Source organism: Martes martes, assembly GCF_963455335.1.
Source record: "Martes martes genome assembly, chromosome: 6".
Taxonomy (NCBI): Eukaryota; Metazoa; Chordata; class Mammalia; order Carnivora; family Mustelidae; genus Martes; species Martes martes.
The window spans coordinates 1,751,605-1,773,057 of record NC_137893.1 but is presented as its reverse complement, the minus strand read 5'-3'; the positions used below and the strand labels follow the sequence as shown (position 1 = coordinate 1,773,057).

The following is a 21,453-nucleotide window of genomic DNA, read 5'->3' as shown; positions in this document are numbered from 1 at the left end:
CGGTAGAAAGTCAGCGTACGGGTTTGTTAGAGAGAGAGGAGGAGTCACCTGTCCTCACAGGAACCTAAAGAGAACCGTAGGTACTGTTTGTGTTTAAGATTTTTTTTTACTTATTCATCAGAGAGAGAGGTCACAAGTAGGCAGAGAGAGAGGCAGGCAGAGAGAGAGAGGGAAGCAGGCTCCCTGCTGAGCAGAGAGCCCGATGCGGGGCTCGATCCCAGGACCCTGGGATCATGACCTGAGCCGCAGGCAGACGCTTCACTGACGGAGCCACCCAGGCGTCCCTGTAGTTTGCTTTTCATACACAAATATATACTTTATGTGTTTATATAGAGTTTTTAAACAAATATAATTACGGGCTTTTAAAACTAGAGCTTTCCAAATGACATTTTTCCACTGGAATATGTCCCATAAATGCATATATACATTCACAAGGATGTATTGTCACAAAAGCATGAAGTAATTTAGATGATTATGTCGTGGTCTCACGGTTTGTTTTTTTTTTTAATTTTATCTCACTGGCTCCTTTTTGTGTGCTTGTAGGTAGTTCCCAGGTGTTTTGGTATTACAAGCACTACTACTATGGGCATCCTCGCTCTCCAGCTCTGGGAGCGCTCCGGACCACAGCTTGGGCAGCCTGAGGACGCACGCGTCGCCAGGCTGCCCCTGGAAGTGTCTCCCAGAGCCCACGAGCCTGCCCGCTTCCTCCTGCCCTGGGAACTGTGCATACTAGCTCCCATAGCTCGCATTTATTTTATCACTAACAAGGCAGATGTCTTTTTATACACTCACCGACCGTCTCTATTCTTTTTGTTAGCAACAGCGTTCTGTATCTGTTGAAGACACTTAACCGTTCCTTAGTTAATGGTGTTTACTTTAGAGCGGACTTGGGCCCATTTCGGATCACATCAGAGAGGGTTCAGGCATCATGTCTGCGTAATGAGCACAAACTCTCGAGCGCAGTGTTACGTGGTAAGGTTCCCTCCAGCATGAGCAGTAGAGCTCACGGAGGTCCAGTGCTGGCGCAGGAGAAATGCCAGAGACAAGGAGCGTTGGAGCCACGGGCTGTGGCTTGTCCCATTTATCAGTGCAGTTTACGTGGTGATAGATTGTCTGTGTTTAGAAAATTAGTCACTTAAAATGAGTTAAATCAGTTCAGTTGGGCTGATTCAAAGCTTGATTTTTTGCTGTTAGAAAGCATGGGGAGGGGCAGAGAGACAGACTCCCTGCTGTGAGGGCTGCTCTTGGAGCCCCAGGACCCTGAGATCATGACCTGAGCCCAGACCAGAAGTCCGAGGCTCACCGACTGCGCCCCCCGCGCCCCGGCACCCCAGTGCTTGATTGGTTTTTAACTACGGTATTTTTATGATTAAAAATGACACCTTTAAGGTGTATTTATCAAAATTTTGTCATCGGTCCTCCTTTTTTTTTGGTCCTTCTTTAATTGCAGTCTTCAACTCCTCATTCTCTACACTTGACTCCTTGTCATTCGACTCCTTTTCCTTTTGAAAATTTAGCTTCAAGAAAGTGAATGTTGGTAAATCATTTTGTTAATAAACCATACTATTTGAGCTCAAGATTTACTGTAATTTTAAAAGTTTTACTCAGTAAAAGTATGTTCGTTCCTTTATTTCTTATGGTTGGAATGTTTTATCGCTCATTTTGTCTATTTTAGGAAAACGCTGGTAGAAATTCCTGACGTGTAATTAATACAGTTTTCTTTTAAAATGACTGGTGAATCCACAGTAATTAAGTCACATAAACTCATTGGGAGATCTTGATGATAAATTTCCCTTTAGTTTAGTGTGTTGCTTGTAATGAGAGGAACCTCGGTTTGTACCCGCAGCACTCGTCAGCGTGTGTCACTCCCCCGTGGCACACGGGACAGAGCGAGCCCCAAGTCCGTCCGCCAGGGGCGCGTGTGTGTGACTGCAGCACGGCTCTAACACGACATTGAGAAAACACCGCCAGTGCCTTTCTTGTCTTCCAGTGAGAATTCCCGACTGGCTGCCGAGGTTTACAAAGACATGCCTGAGACCAGCTTTACGCGCACGATTTCGAATCCGGAGGTGGTCATGAAGCGTCGCCGGCAGCAGAAGCTGGAGAGGAGGATGCAGGAGTTCCGGAGCTCGGACGGGCGGCCGGACTCAGGTAGCCGCGGCGGGCTTCCCCGCGCTGCCGACCCGGGCCTGGCCGCGCTGCCGGCGCCCTGCGCCCTGCCGGGCTGCTACAGGCCCGGCTTGGCTTGAAGTACGGGAGTTCCCTTCCCTAAGCCTTAGGTTTAGTTACACAGTCTCCCCAGTGTGGCTCTTCTTTTGTTTTCATTTTTTAATTCTGGAAAATACATATGAAAGGAGACGGTAGACACGGTTCCCAGCGCCTGTGATTAATGACGCGCGTCTCGTCTCTGCTCCTGCATGTGTTGCTCCTGTTCTTAAATTGGACTGTTTTGAAGCAAATCCCAAATTTCTCAGTGTTTCATCTTCCATTTCACGGTTTTCCTAGAGGTAAGGATTCTTGAAAAATGAAATAGAAACCACAGCCCCATTGTCGCGTGCAAAAGAATTGAGGCTAATTCCTAGTGCCGTCTGCTGTTCTGTCACTGGTCACGTGCTGCCGGTGGCCTCAGAGTAAGTGTCCAGTCACGTCGGGGGCTGCATGGAACCCGCATGTGGCCCCTGCTTGGCGTGTCTGTCACTCCGGGTTCCGGTCCTGCCTCTTAGCTCCCCTCCAGGGTGCGTCACTGGGCGCTTGTTGGTCTTGTAGAGTTTGCTGACAGCACCCTGCGGAGGGCCGCTTCTCCTCCTGCTGTCTCTCCTCAGTCACGCGAACATGCAGCTCTAGGGTTCTGGGGGAGAAATACTTCCCTGTTACCGTCCACAGGTGAGCACAGGTGAGCAGTGCTTGTGGAATGTTTCCATGAACTCGTAGAGCTAAAACTTGGCCGTATTTTTCCATCTGTTGCTGTTACTGTCCTGATTCTTGAGCTGTCACTTTGAGGCGGCCCGGGTGTCCTCCGCCGGCACCTCAGGCTTTCGCGTGTCCGCAGTGCTCTCGGTCTCCCTGTGTGACGGGACACTTGGTGCACCCACCCGGTGCATTTCTTGCCCCCGGCTAGGAAGCTGCTGTCTCTCCATGGGCTCCTTTTCTTTGTAGTGGGACAAAGATTTGGTTGCTGGGGCTGCTCCTTGTTCCTGGTTAGTGTTTGCTTGTGTGCCTGTGCTGTGGACGAGCTAGGAAATACTTTTAATACCTTGGGTTTTTTTGTTTTTTGTTTTTTGTTTTTGTTTTTTTTGGGTTTTTTTTTACTATTTTGATTTCAGAAGATCTGAGTATCTTTTCTCTTAGGATAAAAATTCTTCGCACCTAATACTGATAACGTAATGATTTTTCTTTATAATAAATAGTAATATCAAAAGAAAAATAATGCTAATATTAACAACAGTGTGATACTGAAGAAATTTTAAGCTTTTTGGGAAACTTGTCTGTGAGTATGCCCGCTAAGGTACACTATGAAATTACTATGCTCTGAAATCACAGCATAGATCCCTGACTGTGGGGTCATACTGATTTATACTTCGCTTTGTTCGTTTTGTTTTGCTTTTGATTTTAGAGGTTTGTTTCTTAAAAATTTCATGTACTTAACTTCGTAGTTCCCCAAGTCATATCTGCAAAACAAGGTACACGTAGAGAAGTTCAGCTTTTGTCCCCGTCAGCCCCTTTAGTTAAGCGCCAGCGTGCTCCGTACACGTTTCCCCTACCTTGTCTCCTCTGCTTACGGGCATCTGCTAGAGATGACTCTAGCACATCATAGAGAGAGTTAAAACAGATGACTTTACTATTTTAGCTGTAAATTGGGCGTGTATGTTTTTAGCTATTTAGCTATTTGACATAAAATAAATTAACCTGTAATTGTATTCGGCAAAGAAAATATTTGTTAGAAATTTGTCAGTTAGTTTTGATTGTTACCGAATGACAGCATAGTCATTTTGAGTTTCAGAAAGAAGCCGTGTATGTGAGGACTGTATCACCGATCCGGCCTTCTGTGCGCGTGTCTGACCGAGCAGGGCCCACCCGCCCTGCGGTCCTCCCCGACCTTATGCTCACAGACTGGGAGCTGCTGGTGGCCTGTTGTCCACTCTGTACCTGCTTGCTCGCTCACTCGGTTTAGGGTTTTGAATGTTGGGACCCGCAGCGATTCTGCGACGGTGGACCCATTCTCTGGAGTCCACGCCCAAGTCAGAGGGTTTCCACCCCTACCCAGATGACGATCGTAACTGTAATCCAGTCTGCATGTGTGACAGCGGGGCAGACCCATGGGGGGCTGTGTTGACGCCCATATTACGTTCATGCGAACAGTGTTAGTCTCTCTCTCAGCCTGTATTGTCTGCTTTTGTGGGGCTGTCTGTGGACCATGGCTCTGATGTGCTCAGTCACTTGACAGAAACTGCCAGGGATTCCGTGTCTTTGCAACTCACACCGGGTGCTGTGTCGGGGATGTGTTCCCCACGGGGAGCCACACGGGCTCTGTCACGTGTTTACTTGGGCCCTCAGCCTTCTTCTAACTGAGTCTCAGGTACACATTCCGCTGCAGCATCAGTGACTCAGAGCAGTGGGGAGAGCGGGCCACTTCCTAGTTCCACGGGTAATGTAACCCGTCACTCTTGAGCTCTGGGTGCCGGTCTGTTTATAGCTGTCCTGTCCTGTTTGCTGGAAGATTCGAAATGGCTTAAAATATATGCCCTAAGGAAAAATAAAAAAGAAAAAGAAAATGAGGAGGGAAAGAAAATACAAAGAGGAGGAAGAAAGGAGTAAAATTTTTGGAAGAACAAGAAGAGTTCTCAGAGATGCCTAAGGTACGCGGACCTTTCGCTTGACAGACCCAGAAGGTTCTCTTAGGAAGGAGTTTGACGTGATTGAAATGATCATTTCCTCAGTGATTCCTTGAGGAATAGCCAAGTGTGCTCAGGGGTGCGTGAGTCATGAGAAACATAGCTAGCTGAGGGGATCCATTTTTGGAAGTAACTTAATAAAATATCTTTAGAAGAAATGTGCTTTTACTGTGGATTAGGATGTGACATGTGTATTGTTACGGGAGCCTCTGCATGTCACTTCGGGCTGTGCCCACAGAGAACCATGTTTATGGGGAAAATTTGGGAAAATTGGATGGAGAAATTAGATGTGATCTGTTAGTTTGCTGCTGAAGGGTTGTAAGGTGGGGATTCAGAAAGCTTTTAATGTAGCCTAGCTTCAGTTCTGGAGTGGTTACCATGGGAGCAGAGCCGAGATGGATCTCATGGAACTGCGTCTGGAAGTGAGCACGTGCTGCCCGCGTGAGGGTTGGGTCCCTGAGCACAGCCGCTGGCCGCAGGCTGGTCACACAGGAGCCGAGGCCCCGAGAGGTGGGGTTACCAGGACGTGGTCCGGACTGCAGCACCCGTCTCCAGTCAGATGGATGCTGATGGACTGCAGTGAGAGAACATTGGGAGTGGAAGACAGGTTTCACGGAGCTGCTGGTGTGACCTGGGGGCTGTTCTGAGCTGCTGGCTGAGTGGCTCGAGACCAGGTTCTGGTCAGCAGCGTCAGCTGGAGAGCGAGATTTGGGAGCGATCTGTGGTTGTCAGGCAGCATCACTGCACGTGGTGAGATTCTTTTCAGTAGAAAGCACACAGGTAATAGAAGAATTTAAGGGAAGGCTACTGTTAAGAGGAGTAGGCAAAGACAAGAGGAAAACAAAACCCCTAGAGAATTAGGAAAACTAGCAGAACATCTACCAGGTAGAGGTTGAAGGGATAGTTGGGAGCAGAAGGAACATTTTTCTATATAGAGTTCCAGGAAACCCTAAAAAACTAAATATTAGCAAAATAGCTGTTTATGGTTAATACTAAGGAAGTCGAATACATTAAGTCTAGCTATTTTGTTTCTTTAATAAATGACTTAAAAATACATTTCCATAACCTGTCAGAGTTACTAGCCCGGCTATTTGGTTGGTAGAAGAGATGGGGGCATGGCCACATGGGTAAGGGTCCCAAGACTCGCCGCCCCGTCCATTATTTTTGTGTCTGGTTGGCCTGAGGATTGGTTCCCTGAATTCTCATGACCTGACTCACCACACAGCTGATCAGACGCGCAGCTTGCAAGAAGCTTGGACCCGGGACTTCGTGAAGCTTCTTCAATACTCGGGTATATTTGCTTGTGATGCCTCAGAGTGCCGTTGGCCCCGAAGTGCCCTGTGTCCGTCAGTTAATTGGTTTGTGGTACAGTGTTTTGCTACCAGTTAGGGCCGTGGATTTCTTACCAAGGCGTCGTTGGCAGCATCCCGAAGCTCTTCCAGGTGTCTGTCCTCCTGCCTCAGCTTCCTCACAAGCAGTTTGGGGAGCGGCAGAGCACTGCGGCGGGGATCCCGCAGTTGGGGTCCCACAGACCCGCAGGCCTTGGCCGTTTGTCCTCAGAGTGGAGTGGCAGCCCTTCCTTTGTCTTAGAGCTGACACGTAGGTTCGTGCAAATCAATCTCAGCGCATAGTAGGGCGTTTAAATTATTAGCTGCCCCTCTCTCCTTGCGCACCAGGCTGGAGGTTGTGTGTCTCTGTGAGGAGGGTACTGCGGCGTTAGGCTTGTCAACTGAAAGCCCTTTGAATCAGATTCCACGCTCAGACTAAGACCAGTTCAAGTTGTGCATATCCTGGACGTTCAGACAGGTGCTAGAAGTCATTCTGCCCAACAGCTGAGCTCATTTGGCCTGTGAGTGTGAATTTTACAGCGGCTGCATCATAACGTGTCCTTTAGGAGAGGTGCTGCTGGAGGCGCACTGCCAATGGGAACCTTACTGACTTGTTAAATGATCTTCTGGTAAACCCTGACCTTATATTCTTTCAGACCGAAGAGTCTGAAAGAATTTCATCCTCTGTGGTCTGTGACTTTGGGATTGCCAAGTACTTGTCTTGGCTTTTAGTGGATACAAAATTTTCTTAGAAAAATTAGATTTCTGACTATTTGCCGTGTTTGTAGCCATGTCCTCTGCTTTCTGAACAGGTAGTCTAGTTTGCTCTGTGGTTGTCTAATCGAAGCACACGGAGATGTTACCTCAGCCTGTAACATTGTTTTCACTCATTCTCTTGTACGCGTCTTTCCAGTAAGCCAGTTCCCACGTGCATCTGGATGTAGAGGTAGTTAAATCAGCGGGACGCGCCTCGGTGGAGTCGGATGCGTGCATCAGAACTGGCCTCGCTGCAGGGCTGCCGTCCCGCCTGCAGCCCCCAGAGCCCCTGCCCCAGGAGAGCACGAAGGACGATCTGCACACTCCCCACATGTGGGCGCGGCCTCGCTCTTCCGTGTGTGCGTGCACACGGAGCCACAGCCTCCCGGTGGCTCCCACTTCTACTAGAGTCAAACCCAGACTCTCACGGTCGTGGTCTGGCCTGGGCCCGTGTGATCGCGGGTGAGGAAGGCCCGCGTGACCTGGCCTTGGCCGGTCTCACTGCGTTTCTGTCTTTTCACCTGGGGTTCGTCTTTGGCCGGTGAGCCCAGCCAGACCCACACCAGCTGTAGGCCTTAGCACCTGCCAGTCCCTCCGCCCCGGGAGCTCTCAAGGGGCCCCTGCGGCTGCTGCATGCCCCTTGGCTCCTGGCAGCTGTTCGTCTTCCTAGAAGGCTTGACAGTCCCGGGCACTCAGGAAGCTCTTGGTCGTTTTCTTCCTCACAGCCCTGCTTGTGTTTTCCGCCACATGTACCACCGTCTTACCTGTTTGCTCCCTTGTCTGTCCTTTCCTCCTGCGCCCCACAGCTACACGGTAAGCCGTCCCCGCTGACCTGGTCATCGCTGTATCCTCGGCATTGGGACATGGGGGCGCACGGTCTGTGTGAGTTTGTGTGTGGTTAAGCGTGTTGATGGGCGGCACCATCAAAGCTCTCTGGAGTTTCTTCCCGTTCTCATCCTGGACCCATAGTGGGCATTGGTTCATCATCATAAAAACTGCTTGGGCTTGAAGAGAGGACAGAAACCGTCTTCGTCATACCGGGTGGTTCACTGTCGCAGAATGTTGTTAGATCAACAAGGGACTGCCATTGTGTGTCGTCTCACAGACACGAATGTAGAATTACTGCACAGAGTCCCATCTTTGTACGCCTTGCACCTGGAACTCGGGTGCCCTTTTTTAAGTGATCATAAATGTTAGCTATTTTTGATAGTGGAATAAAATAAAGTAGTGCTCAAAGATGTCAAAATGTTTTTTTTTCAGGTGGAACATTGAGAATTTATGCAGATAGTTTAAAACCAAATATTCCGTACAAGACAATCCTGCTGTCTACCACAGACCCTGCAGACTTTGCTGTGGCTGAAGCTTTAGAGAAATACGGTCTGGAGAGAGAAAACCCGAAGGATTACTGCATTGCCCGGGTATGTAACTGTATGTGACTGCCATGTCGGAGCTTACTGGCGTTATGCAGGCCGCGAGTCACATTTCAGTAGAAACGTGCTCTGTAGGTGACATTAAAGGTAGGCTTGTTCTCTCCCCGTGGTGTCATTTAGGATGTAATGAACGGAAACCCTGTCTTAAATATGTATAGAAAACTAACATTCTCCCTCTGTTACAAAAGTAATAAATAAATATAAGGAAAAAAAGAAAGTATAGAAAGGTGACTTGAAGAGAAGAAAAATCATCCATAGTTCTAATACCAAAGGATAACCCTTATCTATCTATTCATCTATCTATATATATATAGATAGATGGATATCTTTTTAGTTCTTGTTTTACATATGCAGATAACTTAATATATCTAAGGGTTTTTCTAACGGTCGACTAAGATCGCAGCATGAAGATTCCCTTCTGAGCTGTGCTGGCTGGCACTGGGCGCCTGCCATGAGTCCTCATCGTCCTTTCATGCCGATGAAGGCTGTGTATCTTCACCCAGCTCTCGCAGGGACAGTGAGCTCTTATTCCTCAGAACTGAGTGGGTCACATTAAGCAAAACCAAGCAGGTTTTCTCTCTGAGACAGACCGCGTGGACAATTTTTAACCCGAAAGTCAGTGATGAGTGTGTGCTGACTTCATCACCAGGATTTCCCTGTTAAGTCGCATTGGCACCAGGGTTTTCCTAGAGATGTCTGCCTTTCCTCCTCTTAGCACTTGACTAAGTCATAAAAGAGTGTGGTTCGTCGTTTCAGTTCCCCTGCCCTCCCCCGGATTATGGAGGTATGCTTGCTGTGCGGGGAACGGCACGGACTTGCCCTCTGCGGCCCCACTGGGACTGGTGTACCGGTGTGGAGGGCCATCTCGTGACCCCCAGAAATCACTGTGCGCCTCTGTGTCATTCATCCCTTCCTCCTCTCCCTTCCCGAGGCTGCCCCTGGTTTGCTGTCGCTAGGAAATACTTATATTTTGTAGAGTTTTTATGTAAGTAGCATGTAGCGTGTCCTCTTACTGCCTGCGTAATGGTTTCAAGTGTGCTTGCGTGGACCCGTGCTTGCTTCTGTTTTGTTGCTGAGTAGTAGTTCACTATATGGATATTTCCAGGCTTGCTCATCTGCTTACCTGTTGATGGACATTTGTGGTGTTTCCAGTTTCCGGTTTGGGGCTGTTAGAGTAAAGCCACTGTGAGTGTATGTGTGCAGGTCTTCTCACGGACAGACTTTTTTTCTTGAGTGAAGTGTTTGTGTAACTTCTTAAGAAACTTTGAAACTGTACTGCAAGCTGATTATATCGTGTGCCATGTGCACCAGAAGCTTGTGAGAATACCGTATTAGATGTGCTCATTTTACGTACCAGCCGTTCCGATAGGTTATAGTCCTCTCTCATTGTGGAAAACATTTTTAGGGACTCCTGGGGGGCTCCGTTGGTTACGCATCTGCCTTCCGCTTAGGTCATGATCCCAGGGTCCTGGGATTCACATCAGGCTACTCCCTGCTCATACTCTCTCTCTCTCTCTCAATAAATAAATAAAATCTTTTAAAAAATTATCTAATTACCCTCTTGAGATATATATATGTTAAGCCCTTTGTATGATACATTTGTTGTGAATATTTTTTCCCTGTCTGTGACTTGGTTTGCCTTTCATTTTTTTAATGATGCCCTTTAGAGAATAGAGTTTTTTTTGACTTTTGGCTAAGTCAATCTTTTTTTTTTCTTTTTTTAGCATTCTGTTGTTTCTGTGTTCTATAAAAGAATTTGCCTTTTCTGAGGTTGAAAATACTTTCCTCCTGTGTCTTAATATTATTTTTTAAAAGATTTTATTTGTTTGAGAGAGAGAGAGAGAGCAGGAGCAGAAGGGAGGGGCAAAGGAAGAGGGAGAAGCAGACTCCCCGCTGGGCAGGGAGCCCGGTGCTGGATGATGCCTGTCCCAGGACTCCAGGACAGAAGCCGGATGAGCAGAAGTCGGATGCTTAACTGACCAGCCAGGTGCCCTTCCTCCTGTGTTTTATAGCTTTAGTTTTTACACTTAGGTCTGTATGTTCCATTTCAAGTTAACGTTTGTGTACAGTGTGCGATTAGGGTAGATGTTCATTTTTTCCCAGCTGATGCAGCACAGTTGGTTAAAAAGACTTTCTTTTCTCCTCTGGAGTGCTTTGACACCTTTGTTGAAAATCAGTTGGATCTGTATTTATTTATATAATACAGAATAATAATTATACATATTTGTATATATGTTTATATATTTTATATACATAATGTATAGATATATATTTTATATATTTATATGTATTATATATATATAAGTAATTATATATATATTTATATATGGTTCGAGTTCTGGCATCTGTTCTGTTAATCTGTGTGTCTTTTATCTTTCTGTTAGCATCAAGCTGTATTGATTACTGTAGCTTTATAATGAGTCCTAAAGTTTTACTATGTAAAGTAAGTCCCAATTTTGGTTTTTTGTCTTGTTTTTGCTTTTAAAAAAGTGCTTCAGTTTTTCTAGGTCATTTGTGTTTCTAATAAATTTCAGAATCAGCTCATCAGTTCGTATGCAGAAGCTGCTGGAATTGTGACGGGGTTTGCCTGGGTTCTGTAGATGAGTCAGAGAGACGGCCACCCTCAAGTGTCCCGTCTGCCAGGCTGTGAGCACAGGGTGCCCTTTTGTTGGTACTGTCTTTGAGCCCCAGGAGTGTCTTGTAGCGTTCAGTGTAGAGGTCTGAGGCCTCTTTTGTTAGCTGTAGATGAAATTAAATAAAAGGGCTTGTTGAGTTTTATGGCTTTTATCTTTCTGTTGAAAAGCTAAGAAGCTATATTCAGTTGGAAAGACTGGTAGATCTGTAATTTTATGAATATAGCTTCGTTGTTAGCTGAAAATAAAACATTTTTCCCATTGAAATGACAACAAAGAAGTAAGATAATTGTATAAATGCACAAGAACAAAGAGAAAGGAGAGACGGCAAAAGAGCAGAGTTGGGAATGAAATTCTGCAGAAGTAAAGACCGGTGTCCGACGGGTTGGGCCCCAGGAGAGCTGCAGAGAGAACGCAGCAGACGGCCCCGGCCAGGGGCCTGCCTCGCAGTCCCCAGCAGACTCGGGCGTGAGGGGCTGGAGCGCTTGCCGGGTCGGCACTGACGCGGGGCGGAAATGACACGGGCTTGGGAGCTCTCGCAGGAAGCGGTAGACCGCACCGGCTCGCCGCCCCGTCCCCGCTCCCTGCCGTCTCTCCTTCCGAAGGCTCGGCAGAGGAGACGGGCAGGAGGCCTCGCGGTGCGCGGTGCCCGGCCTTGCAGGGAACGGCCAGGGTCTTCGCTGAAGGCGGGAGGCTGAGGTGGAGGCTCTGCCCGGGCCCGACAGCCGGCCGATCGGCGGCTTGCTCCCAGAGGGCAGCCTCCGGCCACGCGAGGAAGGTCTGCGTGGCGCTCGCCTGCGGGAGTCCAGCCCAGGAACGTCGCTCGGAGGGTCCCGACGGTCATGTTGCCCCGCGCCGGGAGCTTCCCTGTGCCTCACCGACGAAGGCAAGCGGCCGGCCAGCCCTCACCTGTAGCGGAAACCCCTTTCCAATGAAAGACGGACCGACGCGAACAGCTGAAAGAATCTGGTCGTATTTCATGGAGGAGACAGGGCAGAAAGCACACGGAAGGGTTCAGAAAAACTGTGACTCGGAGGGAGAAGGGAGGCCGTGGGTCCGCGGGAGAGGACCACAGTGCCGTCGCGAGGGACACGCGGAGACGGAGACCGGCAACTTGAAAATGTAAGTAAGAAAGGGGTAGGACAGAGATGCCCGTGGAGGGGGCGGAAGTTCAGGGTACCCGCCCACGTGTCGGACGGGGAGAAGCGATCAGAAAGGTCATCTTGTGGACTGCCCGGCGCTTAGCTGAAGGAGGGCCAGAGGGAGCGAGCCGGAGGCCGTGAGGAGACGGAAGCGACCAAGCGAGTGTCCTGGAGCGGCTCCCGGAACCGGGGCGTGAGTGCTGAGCCCAGAGAGGGCCCACTGAGTGACGGCACGGTTACTTCAAAAAAGCGCCAGACTACGGTGTATTACTTTGAAATGGCAGAAAACTAAAGGAAAGAGAATAGTGATTCCAAAGAAAAAGACCGTAGCCACGTGTAAAAGGTCGGGGGCAAGACCGGTGCCGGTCATTGTGTCAGCACCATGGAGTCTAGAGCACGCGACGTGACACGGAGCTTTCTCACTCCCAGTGAGCTGCTCTCCAGTCCAGACTGCCGCATGCTAGATGGATGAGCAGAGACATTTCAGAACATTCAAGGCGAAATCTACCACCCAAAGGTAGCGGAGGACGTCCTCCAGCAACATGGTGAAGCGGGCCGAGAAGTGGAAAGACACAGGCTCCCCGCGTAGAGCCTAGCGCAGAGGTCATCCTGAGGGCGACGGAGAAGGAGAGTCTGGAAGGTGTCTGTGCGGTCACCCCACATAGCACCCTCTGCACAGTGGGGAGCGTGTTTGAGTCTCTAAAATCTGTGTCTGTAAAGGAGGTGGTAAAAGTCACGCTGTCTGAAACATGGCCAGTACCTTCCTGAGTGCGCTCTGTGAGGACGTTTCTTCAGCCCTGTGTGTCACAGTAATAAATAAGCAAAACTAAACACCCGTCACTAAAGGAATGCTATGCCATTGGGTACTTGTTGCTATGAAACATTATAAATTAAATCTACATGCATATTTTATAAAATAACCCTGTTTTTAGAAAAACAGTTGCCATAAAATAAAACGGAACAACACAAATCTGTGTCTGTGCATATGTGACCATAGAGAAGGATGGATGCCTGGAAGAATGCACAGCAGGTTACCAGTTACGTACCTGAAGGGAGGAAGGAGAACAGAAGACTTTGAAATACAGGTGTGACTCAGGAGCCCTCTTGTGTGCCATGGATAGATGCATAAAGATCATTCCTGAACGCGTGATTGTGAAAACAGTCATCTCACAGTGGATTTTGGTCTTTTTTTTTTCTTCCTTCCTTATGCTTCTCTTTCTCTGTCTCTCTCTCTCTCTCTCACTCTCTCTCTCCCTCCCTCTCTCTCTTTTTTTTTTTTTGTTTAAGGTTTTATTTATTAATTTGACAGAGAGATCACAAGTATGCAGAGAAGCAGGTAGAGGGAGAAGCAGGCTCCCCGCTGAGCAGAGAGCCCGATGTGGGGCTCAGTCTGAAGACCCTGAAAGCAGATGCTTAACCCACTGAGCCACCCGGCGCCCCTCCTTATGCTTTTCTCTATTGCATTTTTTTACAGTGAGCCTGTATTGGAACCAAACCCCCCCCCCCCAAACCCAAAGCTCGTTTCTTTGTGCGGTGGGGAAAGATAAGTGATCACGAGTGTTTGTTTTTTGATATGCTCTTTCATTTCCTTTGGGCTCACTAGAAGAGAGTAAGAAGTAGGATTGATAAATTAGAAGGGAAAGCGATGCCTCCAGAAATAAAAGATATATTTTGTATGGGATTTCTGAAGAAATCCCATATGGGATTCATGGGATCATGGTTCAGTGGGTTCATAGAAAAGGAAACAGTATCCTGAACCGAAATTCTGCCCTACTTGGGAGGGGGGGACTCGTGGGGTGCCGTTGGGAGAGTAGGTAATGAAGGTAATCAGGCATTGCCTCTGAAGGGGAGACACTTCAGACCCAGGCCCTTCTGGTGCATTTCCTCCTGGCGGTTAAGTATGAAGTCGAGGAGAACCGTGTTGTAATGCTGGGTTTGGTAGATCGCCGCTTTCCCGTTCCGGAGGAGTCCACAGTGAGCATCACTGTCTGTCTGGGAAGTACACTTCTGCCTCTGGAGTGACTGGGCCCACGGAGAGGGATGATTTGGATGCGTGTACCATATGGTTGTGGTTAGTCGTGGCTGTAGAAGGTGTTCCTGGTCAGAATAAAATCAGTAAGTCAGCAGTGTGCGTAGGGCCTGCCTTGCTGAGCAGAGACCGGACCCTCTTCCCGCTGCACCCTGCGGTCTGTGGGCACCTGGGGCAGGAACTGCGCTACCAGCACCCAGCCTTGCACCAGCCTTGCACCCGAGACTTGGGGTTGCAAGTGTTTGCCAAGGGAATGTTTTTGTGTGAACGCGTGTGAATCTGTTAAATAATGCTCAGTTCCACATAAAGTTGCATTTGACACAATATGTAGTCATGAACTTTATCGTTTTTTTCCCTTTCATTAATTTCTTCCATACTTTTACTGATGAAAATCAGATGTGAAAGGGCACCTTAAATCAGGTCCTGAAGTTACAAAAGCCTGCTTTGGGTGGTAGTAACAGGCCTTCTTGAGGTCATTTGATGTTTTCTTTTGAGGGTGTCGTGCTCTGGGTTTTTCTGCTCTATTATGTCTTTGTAAATTCTACTTCATAAGCTTGGGGAGTGCAAATCAGGAGTTGATTATTGTTTCAATCTTGAATTAGATATTCATTCTTCTCTTGGTTTGCCATCTTACCAGTTATGTAATAGGTAGTGCTTCCATATTCACTCATTTGTTATTTTAGCTATTATTCAATAAATATTTAAGTTCCTTTTACTCGTTAGGTACTCTGTGGGGACACGAAAGCAATAGCTATCTCTAAAAGAACTTACACTAAAGGGAGACAGAAAAGCCAAGCATGAGAATTACAAATCAGGGAGCCCTGGAATGAGAATGGTGGTCAGGGAGGGCTTCCTGGAGGAGCTGTACTTGAGCTAGACATGGACGCTGGGAAATGAGCCTTTTAGGCTCCAGAGAGCATGGACATGTGGAACTCACAGCTTAATCTGAGAGCTCTGAGTAGTTGGGCGTGTCTGGGGTCTGCCAGGGCGCCTGACAAAGAATCGGGACACGAGAGGAATGAAGATCAGTTTCTGAACTATGTGTGTTCTAAGCCCAAGATACTAAATTCAGTACAAAACAGTACAAGGAAGATTAATTACTTTAGCAAGACAGTGTGTTATAATACATTTGTCTTTTTCGGGTAGTTTTGAAGCAGTGTGGAGAGAAACTACAGGGTTCTCTAAAGAGTCTGACCCATTTGGTATAGGGCTGCGATAATGTATTTGGGTGGTAGGTAATGTTATTGCAGTACTGTGGGCTGGGAATAATGTTCACGTGCCAGTGGCTTGGCTTCTTCCCTGAGTCTCTGTAATTGTGTTTCGGTTTGCTTTAACACCAAAGGAGAACGAAGGAGGGCAGACGTCCAGGCCGTGCGGGAGATCATTGGGCTGCCGTCTCCTAGATCTTTTCCTCAGTATTACTGGGGGCTTTCCCAGACCGTGAAGAAAACTGTTGGCTACCATAAAAACATAAAAATTAATACAGCATTATGAATTTTAAGAGTGTCTCTGAATGTAGTCTTTTAAAACAGGTGCTTAAAAACATTTGTTGAATGAATAGCCCAGCGGTATAGCTAAAGGGTCTGATTAAGATTTCATCATAAAGACACATTCTCTGTAAGAAAAAGAATGCCGTGCTGTTTCCTTGTCAGGTGCCGGTTGTCTTGAGAGATCTCACAGTAGACGAGACCATGGCAACAGTTATTTGATGATGCAGACGTGGGTTAGGGACCAGAGACTGAGCAGTAGTGGAGTGATCTTTCCTTAAGAACTTACTCCCAATTTGACCATTATGTACCACCCTTCCCCAGAAGAGTTTGTTAAAAAACAAACAAACAAAATTACTGCACTGGTTCTTTCTGGGGGCCAGAGGGGCAGGTAGATAAAAAGGGCCCAATAAGCTGGCTAAGCTTTTTCTCGGAAGCCATTGTCCTTCCTTGATAGTTGGGGAATTGTCTAGTGTTGGATCAGTTTAATTCTACCGTGATTCCTATTTATAATAAATTCTGGTTTGTAAATCCTGGTAATTTCATTTTTAGCCATAGCACAGTTCATTATTTTTCCCTTTCAGGTTATGCTTCCTCCTGGAGCCCAGCATTCGGATGAAAAAGGTGCTAAAGAAATTATCCTTGATGATGATGAGTGTCCTTTACAAATCTTCAGGGAATGGCCAAGTGACAAAGGTAAAGGGTAGTTTTGTTTGTTTAAGAATTGTTTATATGACACATTAAATCTCTGCTGGATATGTTAGTTGTCCAACTGAGGATTCAGGGGCGCATGTGTGGTGGTATTTGTGTGTGTGTGCGCACGCACGCACGCATGGCATGCATCTGTGTTTGCTGTATGGTTTTGTAGCTCCTTCCTAGACTTACCGGATGGTTCCTCTGTGAGCCCTTGTCCTGAGGCCACACTCCTGTCCGTTCCTTCCAGACAAGGTTCTCTTCCTACACCGGGACAGCCTGTGTGAGCCCCTGTGTGAGTCAGCAGCGGGGGCCTGTCCACCTGAGTGCTTTTGATGGGCATGGCGACGCGCAGCCTTAGAGATTGTCCAGGAATTTAGTCATTTCCAATGAGAAGTCCAGACTTCACCATTCAGACAGGTTCCCCTAATTATTTCAGAGCAGTGAAGGTTGAAAGCTGTGTTTCCGATGAAATCTTGCTTTCAGTTTCACTCTGTAAGCTGGCTGGCCTTGAGCACAGGCCTTGGCCGCATGAAGACATATACCTGATTGCCTGTTCGTCCTGTCAGTAGTGTCGACTGGTAGTTTTAAAGTACACTTGCTTAGTTTACCTCTTTCTGGATAGTGTTAAAGTTAAATTGTATTATGAAGTCGAGTTGCTTTGAATCTGAGTTATTTCAGTTGGATTAAATAAAAATCAGATGAACTGAAAATATATTTTTATAGATGCATTTGTGTATGCATGCGTGTGTGTGTGGGTGTGTGCTTACTGATCACAGCGCCGTTTACCAGTGTGAACATTCATTGGGTCTTAAACTGCTGCTGCGTCGTTCTCAAGCACGTAATGTGTTTGTAATCAAGGTAGTTGATTTGAAATAATTTTTGGGAATTGCTGGTAGACTTTTTCAGAACACGAGTGACTAAAATTTCCTCTACTGAGTAAAAGTATAAATTGGCTAAGCCTTCACTCGGTCACTCCTTGGGAGATGTTAAATTACGTTTTCTTGGTAGATCTTAGAAGAGTTGACGGTGAGTCGTTTGGTCTTGTGTACTGACTTGAGTCTGCTTGATGATTGACAATGTGCACTGTTCTAGGGGTTTTAGTCTTTCAGTTGAAGAGGAGGCCACCAGACTATATCCCAAAGAAAACTAAGAAACATGCTGACGGGAAGCTGGCGAAGGGCAAGGAGAAAGTGGAGGCGTCCGGCTACGGCTCTGCGCTTCCACCGGAGAAGCTGCCCTATTTGGTAGAGCTAAGCCCAGGTGAGAAACACGATCAGCAAACACTGTTTCAGCTTCAGGTGTTTATACTTTCAATGAATTTTATTGAAGTATCCTTTCTATTGGCTGACAACCTTTTTTTAGGCAATTTATTTTTTTAAAAAAGTTATTCTTATAAGACGACATTAAAAAAACCAGAACCTTAAGGTCACAGGATATGCATATGTATGCATAAAAATAGAGTTCACATGGACAGAAATGAATATCAAAAAATAAAATTTAAAATAGGTGAATATGGAGAGTTGAAGAAGTTTAAATGGTCCGTTTAAAAAATTTTTTTTTCTAAAACAACTTTATAAAATACTAAAAATGACACACTGAAATATATTCTTAGGACAAATTTAGTAGATGCAAGTTTGTGTGTATGAACAGTGTCTAGAAAAGTATCTTTAAATTTAACAGTACATGTAAGAGATCCATCTGTAAGAGGAAGAACATTTGTTTGGTTTTAAAATAATAATAGACTAAGTTTATTTTCATGTTAGACCTCTAAATATTTCTTTTTAGAGCTCTGTTAATTAAGCTAAAGCTGTTGTTCTAAGATAGCCACAGGGTAGAGAAATACATTGACATTTGTGCAGAAGTGTTTGCCGCATGTATCCCAATGTAGTGTACAGATGTGACGTGTATATATGTATATGATATTTTATCATTCAGCTAAACGATGTCGTTTAGGCAAATGATGTCGTTTGGTTCAGACGGTGGTGTGTAACGTGTATTACGAAATGCTGTGAAGAATGCAGCATTGAGCTCTCCCTCCCAGAACTGCCTTTATTTGTTGTTTTTATTTTTTTAAGACATATTTATTTATTTGGGCGCCGGTGATGGGGAGGGCAGAGGGAGGGAATTCCAAATGGACTCCGGCTGAGCAGGGAGCCTGATGTGGGGCTCGATCCTAGGACCCTGAGATCAGGACCAGAACTGGAGTCATGAGTCAGACGGTCAGCTGACTGAGCCACCCAGACGCCCCGGAACTGCTTTTAGATAAAGCTCAGTTAGTACAGAAAAAGCTGGAAGCCAGAATGTTTGTGTAGCTCATCTGTGCTTGCTTGGACTGGGTCACGTTTTTCTCTGCCGGGATCCACGGGTATTTGTGTTTGTGGACGAGCTTGAAGCTGATGCATGGAAGAGGCACCTGTGGTCCCCCCGGGTGAGCGGCGCAGGCAGGGCAGGTCGGTACGGCGCCCCCGGCGCAGCTCTCGCTAACGCGCTGTGATTCCCAGGCCGGGGAGTGTTGCGGGCCAGCTGTTCGTGTGGCTGGCCCTCGATTCCCGGGCTGGAGAATTCACTCGCACCCTCACTGTGCGTGGGTGGCCCGTGCGGTCCCGCCGCGCGCTGCGGCGGCCTGCGGAGCTGGGGCCGCTCGGGCCAGCGGCGGCGGAGGGCCGGCCTCTGTGCCGCAGCGGACAGGCGCTCGGGATCCTCGGGCGTTGGGTCTGCTGTTTAAAATTTTGCATTACATGCTAGAAACTAATGATTGTTTTTTGAGGATTTAGGTATATTAGTTAGAACTGCTAAGTAGCCGCTGCGCACAGCAGTTTTCAGGTGAGTAGTGCGAAGGTGGTCGGGCCGGCTCGCAGACTTAGGGTGAGAGTCCGCCTCCGACTCTCCGACAAGTACTGGGCCGTACTTAGGTGTCAGACCCTCCCAGTCCCGGGCCTTCGGGGTGGGGCAGCGACAGGACAGGTGAAGCCTGCGACCTGGGCAGCTTCCTTTCTAGTGAGAACTGCCGTTTTGGCGGCTTATGTCATGTGTTTGTATTCCCAGCTAAAAACACATATAGAAACTTTAGTAGGTGCGGAAGGATGACAGGCCGTAGATAAAAATGAATTCTCGAGTACTTGTCACCAGATACCGGGTTAACGCTCCTAACACGCTGCTCCCTTCCCGGCGCTCTGCTGCTTTACCGAGCCTTCGCCCGGCAGCTGCTTCGGAGAGAGCGGTGAGCGCCGGCCTTCGCCCCATAGCGAGATCCCACGGGGACGCCCGCAGCCTGGCTCCCTCCCGAGGGCTTGGGGCCGCTGCCCACGGCCCTGCCCGTCCTTCCACAGGGGCCCGTCCTACACCTCAGCGCCCCCTGGCTGCAGGGGGAGCACTTAGTGGCGGGCCCGGAGGCTGGGCCGGGTCTTCCTCACAGCGGGCCGTGTTCTGCTCAGGTGGTCATGCCGTGTTTGTCAGTTTCCATCGTTATTAGTTGAGCGCAGTCAGCCTGCTGGATGACACCGACTTCCTTGTCCATTCGTGAGCAGATGGTACTGGTAGATGTTGATCTGTCCCGAACAGATATGTGCTGTCCTTCCGCGGGACGTACCACCAGCCAAGCAAGTACTCAAGCTCGGGCCACGGCGCAGGAGTGGTAGGCGGGAGGTTTTTGAGATGTGGGTGTGTCCTTACACTGTCAGTATTTACTGTCTTTTGGAGAAATGGGGGTGAACGGTCATTTAATTCTTCGGTTTGGAATTGAATGTGTTCTTCTAACAGAAGGCATTAGCCGCGTTGGGTGGTCGTCCCCTAGATGATGAACTAACTCTGCTCTGCGGCTGCCCGGTGACTCACCTGTTGTCTTGGTGTTTTCCTTAACAGTGTGCACTGGTTTCTAACACACACACTCCTGGAGCGCTGTTGTCTTGTCCTCACAGCTCCGAAAGTTATGGGTGAAACGTGCTTTTTCATCCTTTGAAAGGTGTCCCACTGCAGCTCACCCTCTCCTGTCTCTCTCCTCCTCCCCTCTTCACGTGTTCTGCATGGCCTCTGTCCTGCCGATGCTGCCTTCACCTGGGCCCCGTGCATGTGTTTCTAATCCCAGGGAGAAGGAATCACTTTGCCTACTACAACTATCACTCTTACGAAGGTAATGCTATGCTTCATACTACTTTTTTAACTAGAGCACTAACAACCTGTTGGGCAAAATAATGTTACTGGCCAGACATTTTATGTATTGGTTTCTTAATTGATACAAATAACTTTGTTCTGAGAAATGTAACATGCCGTCACTTTGGTGGTGTCTAGTAAGTGTTCCATGCTCCGCATTCGCTTCATTTTACAGAAGCCAGTTTTACAGAAATGTGCAGTTCCTCTGTTCAGGCAAAGTCTAGAGTGAGAAATTGGACAGGCTGGGTTCCTGTCCCCCCCCCCCCCAAAAAAAAAGGTTAGGAAAAAGGGAGAAGCTGGGGGAGGACAGGGTTGGCGGGGAAAGAGTGAGGATGGTGGGTAAGAATGACCCCAGGACCCAGCGGTGTGCGGGAGGGGCTCTGCAGTCACACACCAGGCTGTAGTGCTGATGAGGAAGAGGTGTCCCCACCAGTGGCGTGTTCTGACAGCATTTGGGAAGCTGAGAGGAAGACTCAGCCATATGCTTGGCCTTTACTCATACTTACATCTTCCTGTAGGGAATTAGCGTGTCACGTTATGACCAGGTTTTAGGGGGTCCTTGGGCTTCTCCTTGTTTCCTGGTTGAAATTCGTTTCTTCTTATTAGCAAACATGTACTTTCTTACATAGAACACGTTTCTCAGATTTGTGTATCTCTGTCTTCATCATATTCCATAGTACAGCTAATTTTTCGTTTTATGGAAATACTTTTCTGTCTGTTTTTGTCTTTTAAATGTTACGTTCTTACATGTTGAATGTGGTAGATGCCTCCCTGTGCTGTGTAACGTTTACCCCCCTTTTAGCAGCTTGTATTTGTTCGTTGGACTCTCTCCAAAGTGCCAGTACAGATGGTCGTTGGATATTAACTGAACTTGCAGTTTTGGGTTTTGTTTTTTTTTTAAACAGATATAT

General features: G+C 47.6%; 1 protein-coding gene across 13 annotated transcripts in view; it reads left to right on the top strand.

Annotated features, from left to right (window-relative positions):
- The window catches only part of AFDN (afadin, adherens junction formation factor), a 136,455-nt gene that overhangs the window by 43,797 nt on the left and 71,205 nt on the right, over positions 1-21,453 (top strand). For all 13 annotated transcript variants that reach the window (XM_080805330.1, XM_080805329.1, XM_080805337.1 and 10 more), the window contains exons 5-8: positions 1,991-2,151; positions 8,237-8,394; positions 16,282-16,393; positions 17,486-17,653. In XM_080805330.1, coding sequence (XP_080661456.1) covers positions 1,991-2,151; positions 8,237-8,394; positions 16,282-16,393; positions 17,486-17,653 — 599 coding nt within the window. The remainder of the gene's footprint in view (positions 1-1,990; positions 2,152-8,236; positions 8,395-16,281; positions 16,394-17,485; positions 17,654-21,453) is intronic.